We start from the raw sequence: 13,135 nt of genomic DNA on the forward strand, positions 1-13,135 counted from the left end.
CAATGATTAAAACCGAAAGGCTTCGCGATTTTTATCATTTTTGGCTTTGCAAACTCGGGTTAGGGCGATTTTTGAGAGCATTTTCGAGGCATTTCTTGAGGTAATTTCCTTGTGCTTATTTTTGGTCAATAATCTTTCCTTGCCATGTATTTTCCCACCTAGTTAATGTGTATTTAAGGTGGAAATTTGAAGTTGGAAACTAGGGATTTGGGAGTTTGAATTGTGGAATGGAGGACCAGTTGGTATCGGATTTTAGTAAATTTGATATGGTTAGACTCATGAGTGAATGAGCTTTCTAGTTTCGTGAATTTTGTCAGGTTTCGAGACGTGAGCCCCGGGGGCCGGGTTTGAGCCAATTTTGGGTTTTTGGCCTAATTTTTGTAGTTTTCTTGTGGGATACATTCCATTAGCGCGTATTGATGTTATTGTACTATTTTGAATAGATTCGGGCTATTTAGAGTCGGATACTCATGGCAAGAACATGATATCAAGTTAATTTGAGCGGTTCGAGGTAAGTGGCTTGCCTAACCCTGTGTTGGGGACTTCCCCCTTAGGATATATTGATATTATTTGGTGTGTGGGCGCCGTGTACGTGAGGTGACGAGTACGTACACGGGCTATTATTGCAAAAATAATTCCGTTTTTCCTTTCTAAATCATAAATTATTTTATATATGCCGAGTGGTACTACTCTTGGCTATTTATAATATGTTGTTTATCTTTAAAATGTTGTGTTTCTTTATATTTTTCGTAATATTAGGCTTACCTAGTCGTAAAGACTAGGTGCCATCACGACACCTGACGGAGGGATAATTTGGGGTCGTGACACTAATACAATCTTGAATAGCTCTGCTTTTGTATTTTTGTTTCTTGTCAGTTTTCTGCCCATTGCAATTCCTCAGCCCATTCATAGATGTTTCTGCTGATACCTTGCCAGTTGAGCATCCTTTTCCATAGCTCAACAGCATATTGGCATTCAAAGAATAGATGTTGTATAGATTCATTTGCACGTGAACATAAAGGACATGTCTGATCATTGTGAATACCCCACTTTAGCAATATATCCTTTGTGTACAACCTGCCATTTTCCACCAAAGTTAGCGTGAATATCCACCTAGGACATCCTGCATTGTTGTATACCAATTTCCTCCAGCTCACTTTGTTAAATTCTCCTCGCAGTTTATGGTACATGTGCTTTATAGAGCAAGTCTGCATCTGCCTGAGATCTTCATAATTGTATCCTACTTTCTCAAAGTTTTCTTTGGCTTTCAGTATCTTCCTCATGATCCATGATGCTTGGTTTATTTGCACCTCCCATACGTGTTTGTTCTTTATGTAGTAACAGTGTACCCATTGTATCCATATCTTGTTCTTTTCTTTGCATAGATTCCAGAATTGTTTGCTGATATCTGCTTTATTCCATAGACCAATGTCCATTACATTGAAGCCTCATGCTGACCTGGGTTGGCATACTTTCTCCCAAGCTAGTAAAGCTTTCTTTGAAAAGTTGTTATCTCCTGTCCATAAGAAGCTTTTGCAAATTGCCTCAATCAGCTTGGTAATCTTCTTTGGTAGCATGAAAATTTGAGCCCAATAAGTTTGAATGGAGAATAAGACACTTTTGATGAGTTGTAGTCACCTTGCATATGACAATAGCTTGGTTGTCCAGGATGTGATTCTTCCCACTAGCTTGTCAAGTATAAGTTGACATTGGATTAGTGAGACCCTTTTAGAGCTTAAAGGTACTCCAAGATATCTTACTGGAATCTCCTCTTTTGGATTCCAAGGAACTCCAGTATTTCTTTTTGAAATCTTGTGATACTCCACCAAAGAAGATGGAACTTTTCTGCTTATTAATTTCCAATCCTGACGCTTTTGAGAAGTCCATAAAACAGTTGTATAGTAGCTGAATTGAACCAATGTCTCCCCTGCAGACCAACAAAAGGTCATCTGCAAAACCAAGTTGCATGATCTGCATCTTTGCACATTTAGGATAATAGTTGAAATCCGGGATATGGTGCAATGCCTTCAATCTTCTTGTGAAGTATTCCATTGCCAGCACAAAAAGAAATGGGGATAGTGGATCCCCTTATCTAAGTCCTTTACACAAAAAGAAATGGGGATAGTGGATCCCCTTATCTAAGTCCTTTACTGGCTTCAAATGGATGAGTTGGTGAACCATTCAAGATGATGGTATACGTAACACTTTGTACACAAGCCATTATCCATTTCACAAACTGCTCTGGAAATGCTAATGCACTCAAAACCTGCTCAAGAAAAGGTCATTCAAGTGAATCATATGCCTTCTGCATGTCTAGCTTCATCATGCATCGAGGTGGCACCTCTTTCCTTCCATACCCTTTTACTAACTCATGGCTTAGTATGATATTATCAATAATGACTTTTCCAGGGACAAAGGAAGATTAAGTCTTGTCTATTAGATCATCCATGACACCTTGTAATCGACTGATCAGGACTTTTGAAATGATTTTGTAAATTGTGGTGCAACATGAAATAGGTCCATACTCCTTGATGGTAGCAGGATTTATGACTTTAGGAATTAGAGTTATTAATATGCAGTTAACTGGCTTAAACATCTGTGATGTCTGAAAGAAATCCAGCACAGCTTGTGTTACCTCCTCCCCTATGATATGCCATGACTTTTTGAAAAAAATTGCATTAAGCCCATCATATCCTAGGGCCTTCAAGTCATTTATATCTTGTAGATCTTCCCATATCTCTTGCCTTGTGACATGCTGAATCAATTTAACTTGTTGTTCTCTTTTGAGCATTGTCTCTTTTTGCATTACATTTGGATTTATTGTTGGGATTGCAGGAGCATTTGACCCTAGCAATTGTTTATAGTATCCAAGTATTTCTGCGTCTATTTCCTCCTCCATATGTATTTGAACCCCTAAATCAGTCGTGAGAGCATGTATTCCATTTAAAGTGTTCCTGTCCTTCATATGAGCAAAGAAATATGCAGAGTTAGTATCTCCCAACTTCAACCACTGTACCCTTGATCTTTGCCTATAAATGCTTTCCTTTATCAGTATCCACTTCTCTAGATTACTTTTCAGTTCCTTTTCTTTCTCAACTAATTTTGTATTCATCATTCTACAACCTATTTTCTCCTGCACTTCCTGTAATTCCCTTCTGGTTTCTTTGATTCTGTCATCAACACCTTTGTAGTGTTGTGTGTTGAGCCCCTTAATAACTTGTTTGATTCTCTTTAGTTTGTTCCATACTCCCTGTAGCTTCCCAACATCTCCAGTTATGTTCCATACTTGTTCTATTCCTTGTATAAATTGAGGGTGATCAGTTATGCAGTTAAAGAACCTGAATAGACGGGCTTTCTTCCTCTGTATTTGTGAGATCATCGGCTTAAGTGGGGAATGATCAGAGAACGATGGTTTTAGGATTTGTATACACAGGCTGGGCATTGTCATAATCCAGTTTATGTTTATCAATCCTCTGTCTATCCTGCTATAGGTATGATTATTTGTCCATGTGTAATCCCTTCCCACAGTGGGTAAATCATTCATGCCAGTATCACTTATGAACTCCATGAAATCCTTTGCTTCAATATCTTGTATTATACTGCCATGCTGTCTATCCTGACTATTCAGTACTAAGTTGAAATCTCCCATTGCTAGCCATGGTCCTTGCTGTATACTGTTTATCTGCCTCAATTTCTGCCACATACTCAACCTGTCTTTGATAGTATGCGAGCCATATATTGCTGTAAAGCCAAATACTAATAATCTTGAGTGAGTTCTGACTTGTCCATGTATGTACTAACAATCTATGTTAATTAGTTCAAACTCAAAGATTCTTGGGTCCCATAATATTCATATTCTGCTCTTATTATTGCTGCTGAAATTTGATATTCACTGCCATCCGGGTGCAATTGTATTGATGATACTACTAGCTTTCTGCTCCTTTATTCTGTGTTCTACTAATGCTATCACTATTTTTTTATTCTGCTTTATGAACTCCTTTGTCTCCTTTTGCTTGTATGCTTTATTTAAACCTCTAACATTAAATGTAATCACACTAATACTAGTATGAATTGAGTATCATGATATATCTCCTGTGCCCCATAAATCCTCATTTGCATATTGCTTGGTCTTGGCTCATTGGTTGCTTGTCCACTTTCTAAGGATTGAAACCCATTACTGCCACCTAGAGTCTTGCCTTCAGCTTGCTTTGTTTTTGCCATTCTTGCTGCTGACTTCCCACTAACCGTTGTCCACCCTTCTTCTTAAGATTGTTTAGTAGCTGCACTAATCTGCATTGTGTTATTCTCTAGGGATTTTGTTATTTCCATCTTCTTTGTTTGCTCCTTCTCCTGATTATTTTCTTAGGTCCAGCTTTCTCAGTCTTCTGCCAGACTTGTTTGACTTTATTTCCTCTCCCTCTGTATGCCTGCCTTTGTGGTTGTTGCATTATGTTTTCATTGCAATTGTATCCTATTTGTAGACATTTGTTGCAGTATGTTGGTTCCCAATCATAGCTTATCTCTTGTTCAATTGTTTTCCTCATTGAATCCTGCAGCTTCACCCTTCTAGTAAGAGGTTTTGTGATGTCTATCTCAATTAACATTCTCGCATAAGAAATCCTGACTGAACCAGTTGTACAGTCATCAGCATACACTGGATTTCTCAATGCACTCCCTATCTTACTTAATGCCTTCATACTCCATCAATTGAGTGGAAGATTTGGGAACTTCACCTACAATGGAATGGTTCTCAGTACTTCATCATGCATATTAAAATCTGGTGTCCATGCTTTCATTATAATGGGGCGGTTGTTGATGGTGTGAGGCCCAGTATATAAAACTTGACTTCTTTCCTCCAAGTTTGCAAATCTAATTACAAAATAGTCTTCATTATGATAATAAATCAGAGGTTTCATGCAGAACTTACCCACTGAATTAAGGAATCGTTCCATTGCTCCTATGGATGGTGAATCCCCAATTACATACAGTACAAGTGTTGTACTCTATTTTGTATTTTCCTGCTCAACATCCTCTAGATCTAATTTTATAATTTTCTCCCCATCTTGAATCATTGATGCAATATATTGAAGATTCATTCCTCTCGATGCCAGCTTATTCCCTGCTACAATATTTGCCCATGACTGAGTTCCATTTTCCTTCTCCATTTATTCAGTACCTTTGAGATTTTCAGCCTTATCAGCTTTGCATGGCATTGTTACTTTGCTATTTGGTGTAATAGAGTTCATCTCTATCTTTCTGCTCCCAGATCCACTATCTATTCCACTACTAGCTATAGGCGTAGCTATCACTGCTTTCAGCTTGCCATTGTTAATTGCTGGATCTTATTCTAGTCTGCTCTGCTCACTCATCATGCTCTTCAGAGTGTTGTTTCCTCAATTCTCACCCTTTTTGGTGAGACAAAAATTTTTATTACTGGCTTCCTTACATCTACTTATCTCGGATCTATAGTCGGAATTTTCATTAGATTCCGTTTAGGTCGTCCTCTTCCTCCCATGGCTTCCAGTTGCGTACGTTAGCAAAGCTACGTTAACGTGCGCCAAGAGAAACGTGAAAGATTTTTTTGTTAGCACAAGACAATTTTAATGTTAAAATATTTATTCTATATAAGATTTTGTTTCATATGATACGAATATGATTATTTGGAAGAAATTTAGGTGGAATGACTTCTTTGAGTGTGCTTGCTATGTTATATATTGTTTTAACGATTTTCAATAGTTTATAAGCTAGGATGAAGATATTTAAAAAATATTGTGATGATTCTAAAAATAAAATTGAGGTTACGAAAGACCGATATTTTTACTGTTGAGTAACTAAAATTTTTTTCTCAGACGATGATTTTCCTCCTTCTATTATGCTAATAAATAGTTAGTGATATTTAGGTACTTAGCGTATAGAGTGTCGTTTAATTTATATTTTTATACAAGTAATAGTACTACCTAATTGTTGATTTTGATGCTTTATAAAATGTCTTTTCATTTGAAAATTTTGTCACTCATTAATACAATTATGGAAAGAACTTTGTCTATTGTCATATATATATTTTTGTTAATTTAATATGAATTTATAAATTTATTTTCTAATCATATAATTTTTTTTATTGATCGACGCGGAAAATTACGTGCAACGCATGTAGAAAGAAACTAGTCTATATCTATATTATTATAAAAATACATATATATAAAGGCATTTGGACAATATTTGGTTAAAATTTTAAAAGTATATATTTGAATTTAAAGTCTTTCAAAAGATTTTTTCAATTTTTAGCAAGAATTGTCCTTCAATCATTTCCGCTTCTTCAATCTTCTTTTCTTCTCCCTTTATGCTAAAGCTTACTCCCTCTATCTTAAATTATCTGTCGTGTTTCTCTCTTACACGTCACCTTAAAAAATATTAAATAGGATATGTTTTGACTATTTTACCCTTATTTATATTTTAAGATATAGAGGGTGTTTGGCCAAGCTTATAAGCTGGTCAAACTGGCTTATAAGCACCTTTTGGCTTATCTACGCGTTTGGTAAACATCCAAAGTGCTTATAAGCTAAAAGCGGCTATAAGTCATAAGTTGGTCAGCCCCAACTTATGGCTTTTCAGCTTACAAGCACTTTTAGTTTGACCAAGACTTTTACTAGTTTATCCTTAATAATATTTTTTAATTCACAAAATATTTTTCCCAAAATAAATTTCCTAACTTTCTCTTCATTGCATATTCGTTGTTCATCATTTTCATTACAAAGAAACTTTTTAGTTCATAATCTTTTGTAAAGTTTTTAAAGATATTTTAGTTATTTTAATGAAAGAACGGCTTATCAACACTTTTCTACCAAACACATCAACTGCTTATTATCAGTTTCAGCAAGTATATCCAAACACGTAAATACTTATTTAAAAAATCAGTTTCAACACTTAAAAATATTTTTTAGCACTTCAAGTTTATCAACTATTTACAATCAGCTAATCCAAACAGGCTCATAATCTCTCTTCATTTAATATTTAGTCATAATTTAGGTGTTTGTAGTTTTCAAGGATAATTATTACTAAGGGTAAAAAAGGAAAAAAATAATCAATTTTATCTTGAACTTCTAATATGACATATGACAAACAATTTGAGACAACTATTTTTAGTAATCACGACTGATAATATGAGACGGAGGGAGTACTTGACTAAACAAATTTGAAGAAGAGTTTTGCATAGATTTTTCTAATTTTAGCAAAAGCTTTTGTTCAAACAAATGTCAAGATGAAATCTTTTTAGTAGTCTTTTTTCCAAAATAAATAAATTTCTTGCATTTGTTTGGCAAAAAAAATTATGCAAAGAATAAAAAGTCTTCTTTTAGGTTTACAAAAAGTGTTCCTTGAAAATTTGTTTTTTGCGAAAACAAAAACAAATTGTTTTGAAAGCAGTCTTATGTAAATTATCTAAGCCAAATGTCATCTAAAAAAGATCTGGGTAATTAGTAAAATCACACAAGTATCATTGTATATATAACTTGTAAAGTAAGATGTCCCTCACATTAACATTCGAATTGTTTTTACCCAAATGTGCATGTTGGCTGAATTTTTTTTTACTAATGTAGAATTATTGTAAGAATTTCAAAAATTATACAAAACATATATGTGAAATGCAATTACATATATTCTAAGTTAGCAGAGTTAACACACGGTGTGAAAGATCTCATTAGCTTAAATCGAATTTTAAATTGCAATTTTTTCTATAAATTGTGAAGTAACACGATAATTGCATTTATTGAATGATGCGACTTATAAATCGCATTGAATCAACGCGATTTCGCATTCTATCAAATGATATTCATACGGTACGACTTATAAAAGGTATTTTTTAAAACCACCTTACAGAAGTAGGACTTACAAACAAAGTTATAAATCACATTCTGTTAATGCAACTAATAATCGTATTTTATTAATACGACATATAAATCGCATTATGTTAATCCTAATTATTAATAGCTGTCTCTCAATGACACCACTTGTAAATCGTACTATTAATGCGTTTATAAATCGCATTGGCCATTGCGATTTATTAAGTACGACTTACGAACAAACCGCAAATACAGAAGTTTGTCTCAAACTACCGACTCGTCAACCATTTGGCTCTGAGTGCAGAAAGGTACGGAGTTGAAGATGGGTCACCGAGTATCCCGCCGGCTGACCGCCATCTGCCTCTCTCTTCTCTTCTTCGTCTCGTCAACACACTCCTTCTATCTCCCCGGCGTTGCTCCTCGCGATTTTCACACTGTACGCTCTAAACTACTTCTATCCTTAGTTTTTTTCCCTTTTTTTTTTTTGTGTTTCAACGGTATTTTTATCAAGATAGGATCTTTTGGATCAAATAGTAATGTGATTGATCGTTTCTTAAATAATTTAAGCATATTTTAGTGTTCGGTATTCAGTAATTTCTGAAGTCTTACTATTTTACTGAGTTCATGTGACTGATAAATGATTGGATCTATGGTTTTTGACTGAGTGTTTAAGTTTTGTGAAATGGGTTGCTGTTGCCTGCTTGATCTGATGTTTAGGGTAAATAAAAATGTTTGCTTTGTTTAGTACCTATAAAAAGTTTGATTTGCTTGATAAATGTGATATTTTGCTCTCTTTGTTGATAGACAAGAGTGGGTTGCTAGTGGTGAGCACCCTCCAACCAAGAGGTTGTGATTTCGAGTCGCCCCAAGAGCAATGTAGGGAGTTCTTGGAGGGAGGGAGTCGAGCGTCTATCGAAAACAGGGGTAGGGTTAAGGTCTGCGTACACACTACCCTCCCCAGACATCACTAGTGGATTATATTGGGTTGTTGTTGTTTGTTGTTGTTGTTGATAGACTAATTCTAACTTATAGCCTGTTTGGCCAAGCCGTAAAAATAAACTTATTTTGAGAAGTGTTTTTTTCAATAGTGCTTTTCAAAAAAGTACTTTTGGAGAAAAGAATTTGAAAAGCACTTTTGAATAATAATTTGTGTGTAGCCAATCTTTTCAAAAAGTGCTTTTATGTGTCAAATTACAAATAAGGACATGAAGAGATTTGCTTAATAGTTAATATTATATAAGTAGATAAATAATTATAAATTTTTATTATTAAAGATAATAATTAAATTTTTTATTTTATTTAAGTAAAATATAAAAATAAAATTGAAAAGTACTTTATTCTTTCAAGATAATTTAAATATATTAAAAATCATCCAATAAATATGAAAGCTCATCCAAAAAGTCATTTTATATTACTTAATAGTTTAAACTAAGTAAGGTTATTTTGGTATATATAATATTTTGCAAAGGGTATTTTTGGTAGGAAGAAAAGTCAAAACTGCTTCTGCTTCTGGAGAGAAGTTACTTTTTTCTGCTTCTTCAAAACTGCTTCTGCTTCTAGCCAAAAGCACTTTTTTTTCAAAAAAAAAAAAAGAAGCACTTTTGGCCTGCTGAGAAGCTTGGCCAAACATGCTATTAGTCAACTGAGGTAGACTCACCAGAGAAATGTAATACTCTGTCTGTCCCTGCGGAGCCAGGAACTTTAGAGAATTCAAAATATAAAGGAGTAAACACATGAAGAAGCTAAGGGGACATATAATGTGTTTACACAAAAAAATTGACCTATATACACAATGCATTCTTCCGGTGAAGTGGTGTCAATTGACTGCGCTTGGACATGGGTAGCTCCACCCTTGCTAAAAGAATGACGCGGTTTGGAGTTGGAGGGTCAAAAAAAATTGTTGATTTCCAAATAATAGTAGTACCAAATAAATTGGGATAGAGGGAGTATATGTTAAAGCTCCAAAAACGTATTTCAAAGAGAAAGAAACCATGAAGGTCTTCCTATTTAAGAGATCACTTGAAGTGTTGCTTTTCCAACTGAGCTTGATTTACTTGAAGTCACCAGATGTTTGTCTATTGGGTTAACCTGACGTCTTGGACTTGTTGCTGGATAGAATCCATTAGAAAAGAGAATCAGTTGAATAAATCGGTGTTTGGGTGTCACGTTTTGCTATATATGTTTATATCTGTTGCTTTTGATTGTTCCCCCTTACTAAAAAAGATTGTGTTCCCTAGAGCTTCCTATGTAGTTTTATTGTTTCTAACAAAGCTTCCTTTTCTGTGTTCCTCTTCTTCTTTAACAGGGTGATCCACTTTCTGTTAAAGTGAACAAGCTGTCATCTACCAAGACACAACTTCCCTATGACTATTACTACCTGAAGTACTGCAAACCTACAAAAATTTTGAATAGTGCAGAGAATTTGGGGGAGGTTCTTCGAGGGGACCGCATAGAGAATTCAGTTTATACTGTAAGGATATATGCTTTTATAGTCTAATGATGGTTTTATGTACTTATGTGTGCACTCGCTAACTGGAACTATATTTTAATCATCTGTTCACAGTTCCAAATGAGACAAGAACAGTCATGCCAAGTGGTGTGTCGGCAAAAACTTGATGCCGAATCTGCAAAGAACTTCAAGGAAAAAATTGATGATGAATACAGAGTCAATATGTAAGAGTAAATTTTCTTTAGCATTGTTCCCTTTATATTTTGTTCACTCCTGCCATTTGTGATACTTCTGTTCATGTTTTTTGCGTGAAATGAAAATTTAATATCAATCACATGGTGTTGCAGGATTTTGGATAACCTTCCTGTTGCTGTTCGTAGACAGAGGCGGGATGGAAGTCAGTCAACTACTTATGAGCATGGTTTCCGCGTTGGTTTCAAGGGGAATTATGCTGGGGTTAGTGATGTCTCTGAATTGTCAGATATGATAGCTTAATCTTCTCAAAATAATATAAATGTTTATGCATTCCACTTGCTTCTGTCAGAGCAAAGAGGAGAAATATTTTATAAACAACCACTTAAGCTTTCAAGTCATGTACCACAACGATCCTGAAACTGATACTGCTCGTATTGTTGGATTTGAAGTCACTCCAAACAGGTTTAAATGCTTAACACCTATGACTTCTGAATCTATTTTAATTCCTCTCACCCCAGGGGGGCGGGGGGTTGTAACTCTAGCCTATCTGTTATCTTCTGATAATTTTATTAACAGCATTAATCACGAATACAAGGAGTGGAATGACAAGAACCCTCAAGTGTCAACATGCAACGAGAATACAAAAAATTTGATACAAGGTACCGCTATTCCACAGGAAGTAGATACAGATAAGGAGGTTGTATTCACATATGATGTTTCTTTCAAGGTATTCTCTTATTGAATCTTTAATTCCTTGTCCTTCCTGCTTCAGGCTTCAAGATATTCTTCGCTGATTCTGGATATCCTATCCACTATTATCTATCTTTCTCCAGGAAAGCGATGTAAAGTGGGCTTCTCGTTGGGATACATACCTTCTCATGAATGATGATCAGATTCACTGGTTTTCCATCATAAATTCTCTTATGATTGTCCTTTTCCTGTCCGGTATGGTTGCCATGATCATGATGAGAACTTTGTACAGAGATATTGCGAACTATAATCAATTGGAAACACAAGATGAAGCTCAAGAAGAAACAGGATGGAAGCTTGTTCATGGAGATGTTTTCCGTCCTCCAATTAATTCTGGATTACTGTGTGTTTATGTCGGGACCGGTGTTCAAATACTTGCAATGACACTAGTCACAATGATCTTTGCTCTGCTAGGTTTCTTGTCACCTTCCAACCGCGGTGGACTAATGACTGCCACGGTTCTGTTATGGGTTTTCATGGGCTTGTTGGCTGGGTATACTTCTGCACGTCTATACAAAATGTTCAAGGGAACAGAGTGGAAAAGGATTACCTTGAAAACTGCTTTCATGTTCCCTGGTATACTTTTTGCCATCTTCTTCGTATTGAATGCTCTCATCTGGGAAGAGCGATCTTCTGGGGCAGTGCCATTTGGAACCATGTTTGCTCTTGTTTGCTTATGGTTTGGAATCTCGGTCCCCTTAGTGTTTGTCGGAAGCTACCTTGGATATAAAAAGCCAGCCATTGAAGACCCTATTAAGACGAACAAAATCCCTAGGCAAATACCAGAGCAAGCATGGTACATGAGACCAGCTTTTTCTATACTTATTGGGGGTATTCTCCCATTTGGAGCTGTTTTCATTGAGCTGTTCTTCATCTTGACCTCCATATGGCTGAACCAGTACTACTATATCTTTGGTTTCCTTTTCATCGTTTTTCTGATCTTGATAATCACATGTGCCGAGATAGCCGTCGTGCTCTGTTACTTCCAGTTGTGCAGTGAAGACTATCATTGGTGGTGGAGAGCTTATCTTACTGCTGGATCCTCTGCTTTATACCTGTTCCTCTACTCCATCTTCTATTTCTTCACCAAGTTGGAAATCACAAAGTTGGTTTCAGCAATCTTGTATTTTGGCTATATGTTGATTGCATCATATGCCTTCTTTGTGTTAACAGGAACAATTGGATTCTATGCTTGCTTCTGGTTTGTTCGAAAGATCTACTCCTCGGTGAAGATCGACTGATCACAAGGGAGCCTCATAATATGTTGTTATTGTAGTGAAATGATGTAGGTTCTTATGTGCCAAGGTAAAAGGTAGAAAGTTTTCTTGCTTCAAAGAACAAGGGCTAAAGAGAGGAAGTTCCCAGGCTAGCATAGGTTTAGTCTGTATCTTGTCATCATATTTTTCGTTTAAACAGATGCCTGCATTCTTGATTGTACTATCTAGCTATACGATTTGGTGAAATTTTTGATAAAATTTTGTTCATCTCGAATCTTATGATGATGTAAACAAATCTGAGGTGCTTTAAGCCTCTGGAGTCATTGCTATTTGTAAATGAATTCTGCAATGGGAATACGTGGCGACTTTCCTATGTTATTTACATCAGGTAGCCACTTTCGTGGCCTTGTATCTAGAAGTTAGCTGCTTTTTCAAAAGGGAAAAGGGCAATATACCCCTGTACTTTCGAAAAATGTTTAAATACACCCTTCATTATACTATGAGTCCAAATATATTATGCCGCTATACTTTAGATTCAAATATACCCCTCATTTAAACGGAGTGACACATGTCATCGTCCTATTGGCCAATTCTAAATATTTCCTAATTAATTAAAGACCCATACCCGAAAAATAATTTTCTAAAGCAATTTTTTTTACTAAAAACTGAAAAAACGAAAATATTTT

At 35.6% G+C, this 13,135-nt stretch overlaps 1 protein-coding gene across 1 annotated transcript; it reads left to right on the forward strand.

Moving 5' to 3' along the window:
- The first annotated feature begins 8,055 nt into the window (after positions 1-8,055).
- Positions 8,056-12,827, forward strand: LOC107788591 (transmembrane 9 superfamily member 7). Its single transcript, XM_016610272.2, has 7 exons — positions 8,056-8,274; positions 10,144-10,308; positions 10,402-10,511; positions 10,635-10,743; positions 10,832-10,944; positions 11,059-11,209; positions 11,316-12,827. Exons 1-7 carry the CDS (start codon positions 8,161-8,163, stop codon positions 12,471-12,473), a joined length of 1,920 nt encoding a protein of 639 aa, XP_016465758.1. The 5' UTR covers positions 8,056-8,160; the 3' UTR covers positions 12,474-12,827.
- The last annotated feature ends 308 nt before the right edge of the window (positions 12,828-13,135 follow it).

This window comes from Nicotiana tabacum, chromosome 22, assembly GCF_000715075.1.
Source record: "Nicotiana tabacum cultivar K326 chromosome 22, ASM71507v2, whole genome shotgun sequence".
Lineage (NCBI taxonomy): Eukaryota > Viridiplantae > Streptophyta > Magnoliopsida > Solanales > Solanaceae > Nicotiana > Nicotiana tabacum.

Bases quoted from the DNA above. Each gene is read 5' to 3' on its own strand.
- LOC107788591 (XM_016610272.2), top strand. From the start codon at position 8,161: ATGGGTCACCGAGTATCCCGCCGGCTGACCGCCATCTGCCTCTCTCTT. The intron at 8,275-10,143 runs GTACGCTCTAAA...CTTCTTTAACAG, and splicing joins CTCCTCGCGATTTTCACACT to GGTGATCCACTTTCTGTTAA. The intron at 10,309-10,401 runs GTAAGGATATAT...ATCTGTTCACAG, and splicing joins TAGAGAATTCAGTTTATACT to TTCCAAATGAGACAAGAACA.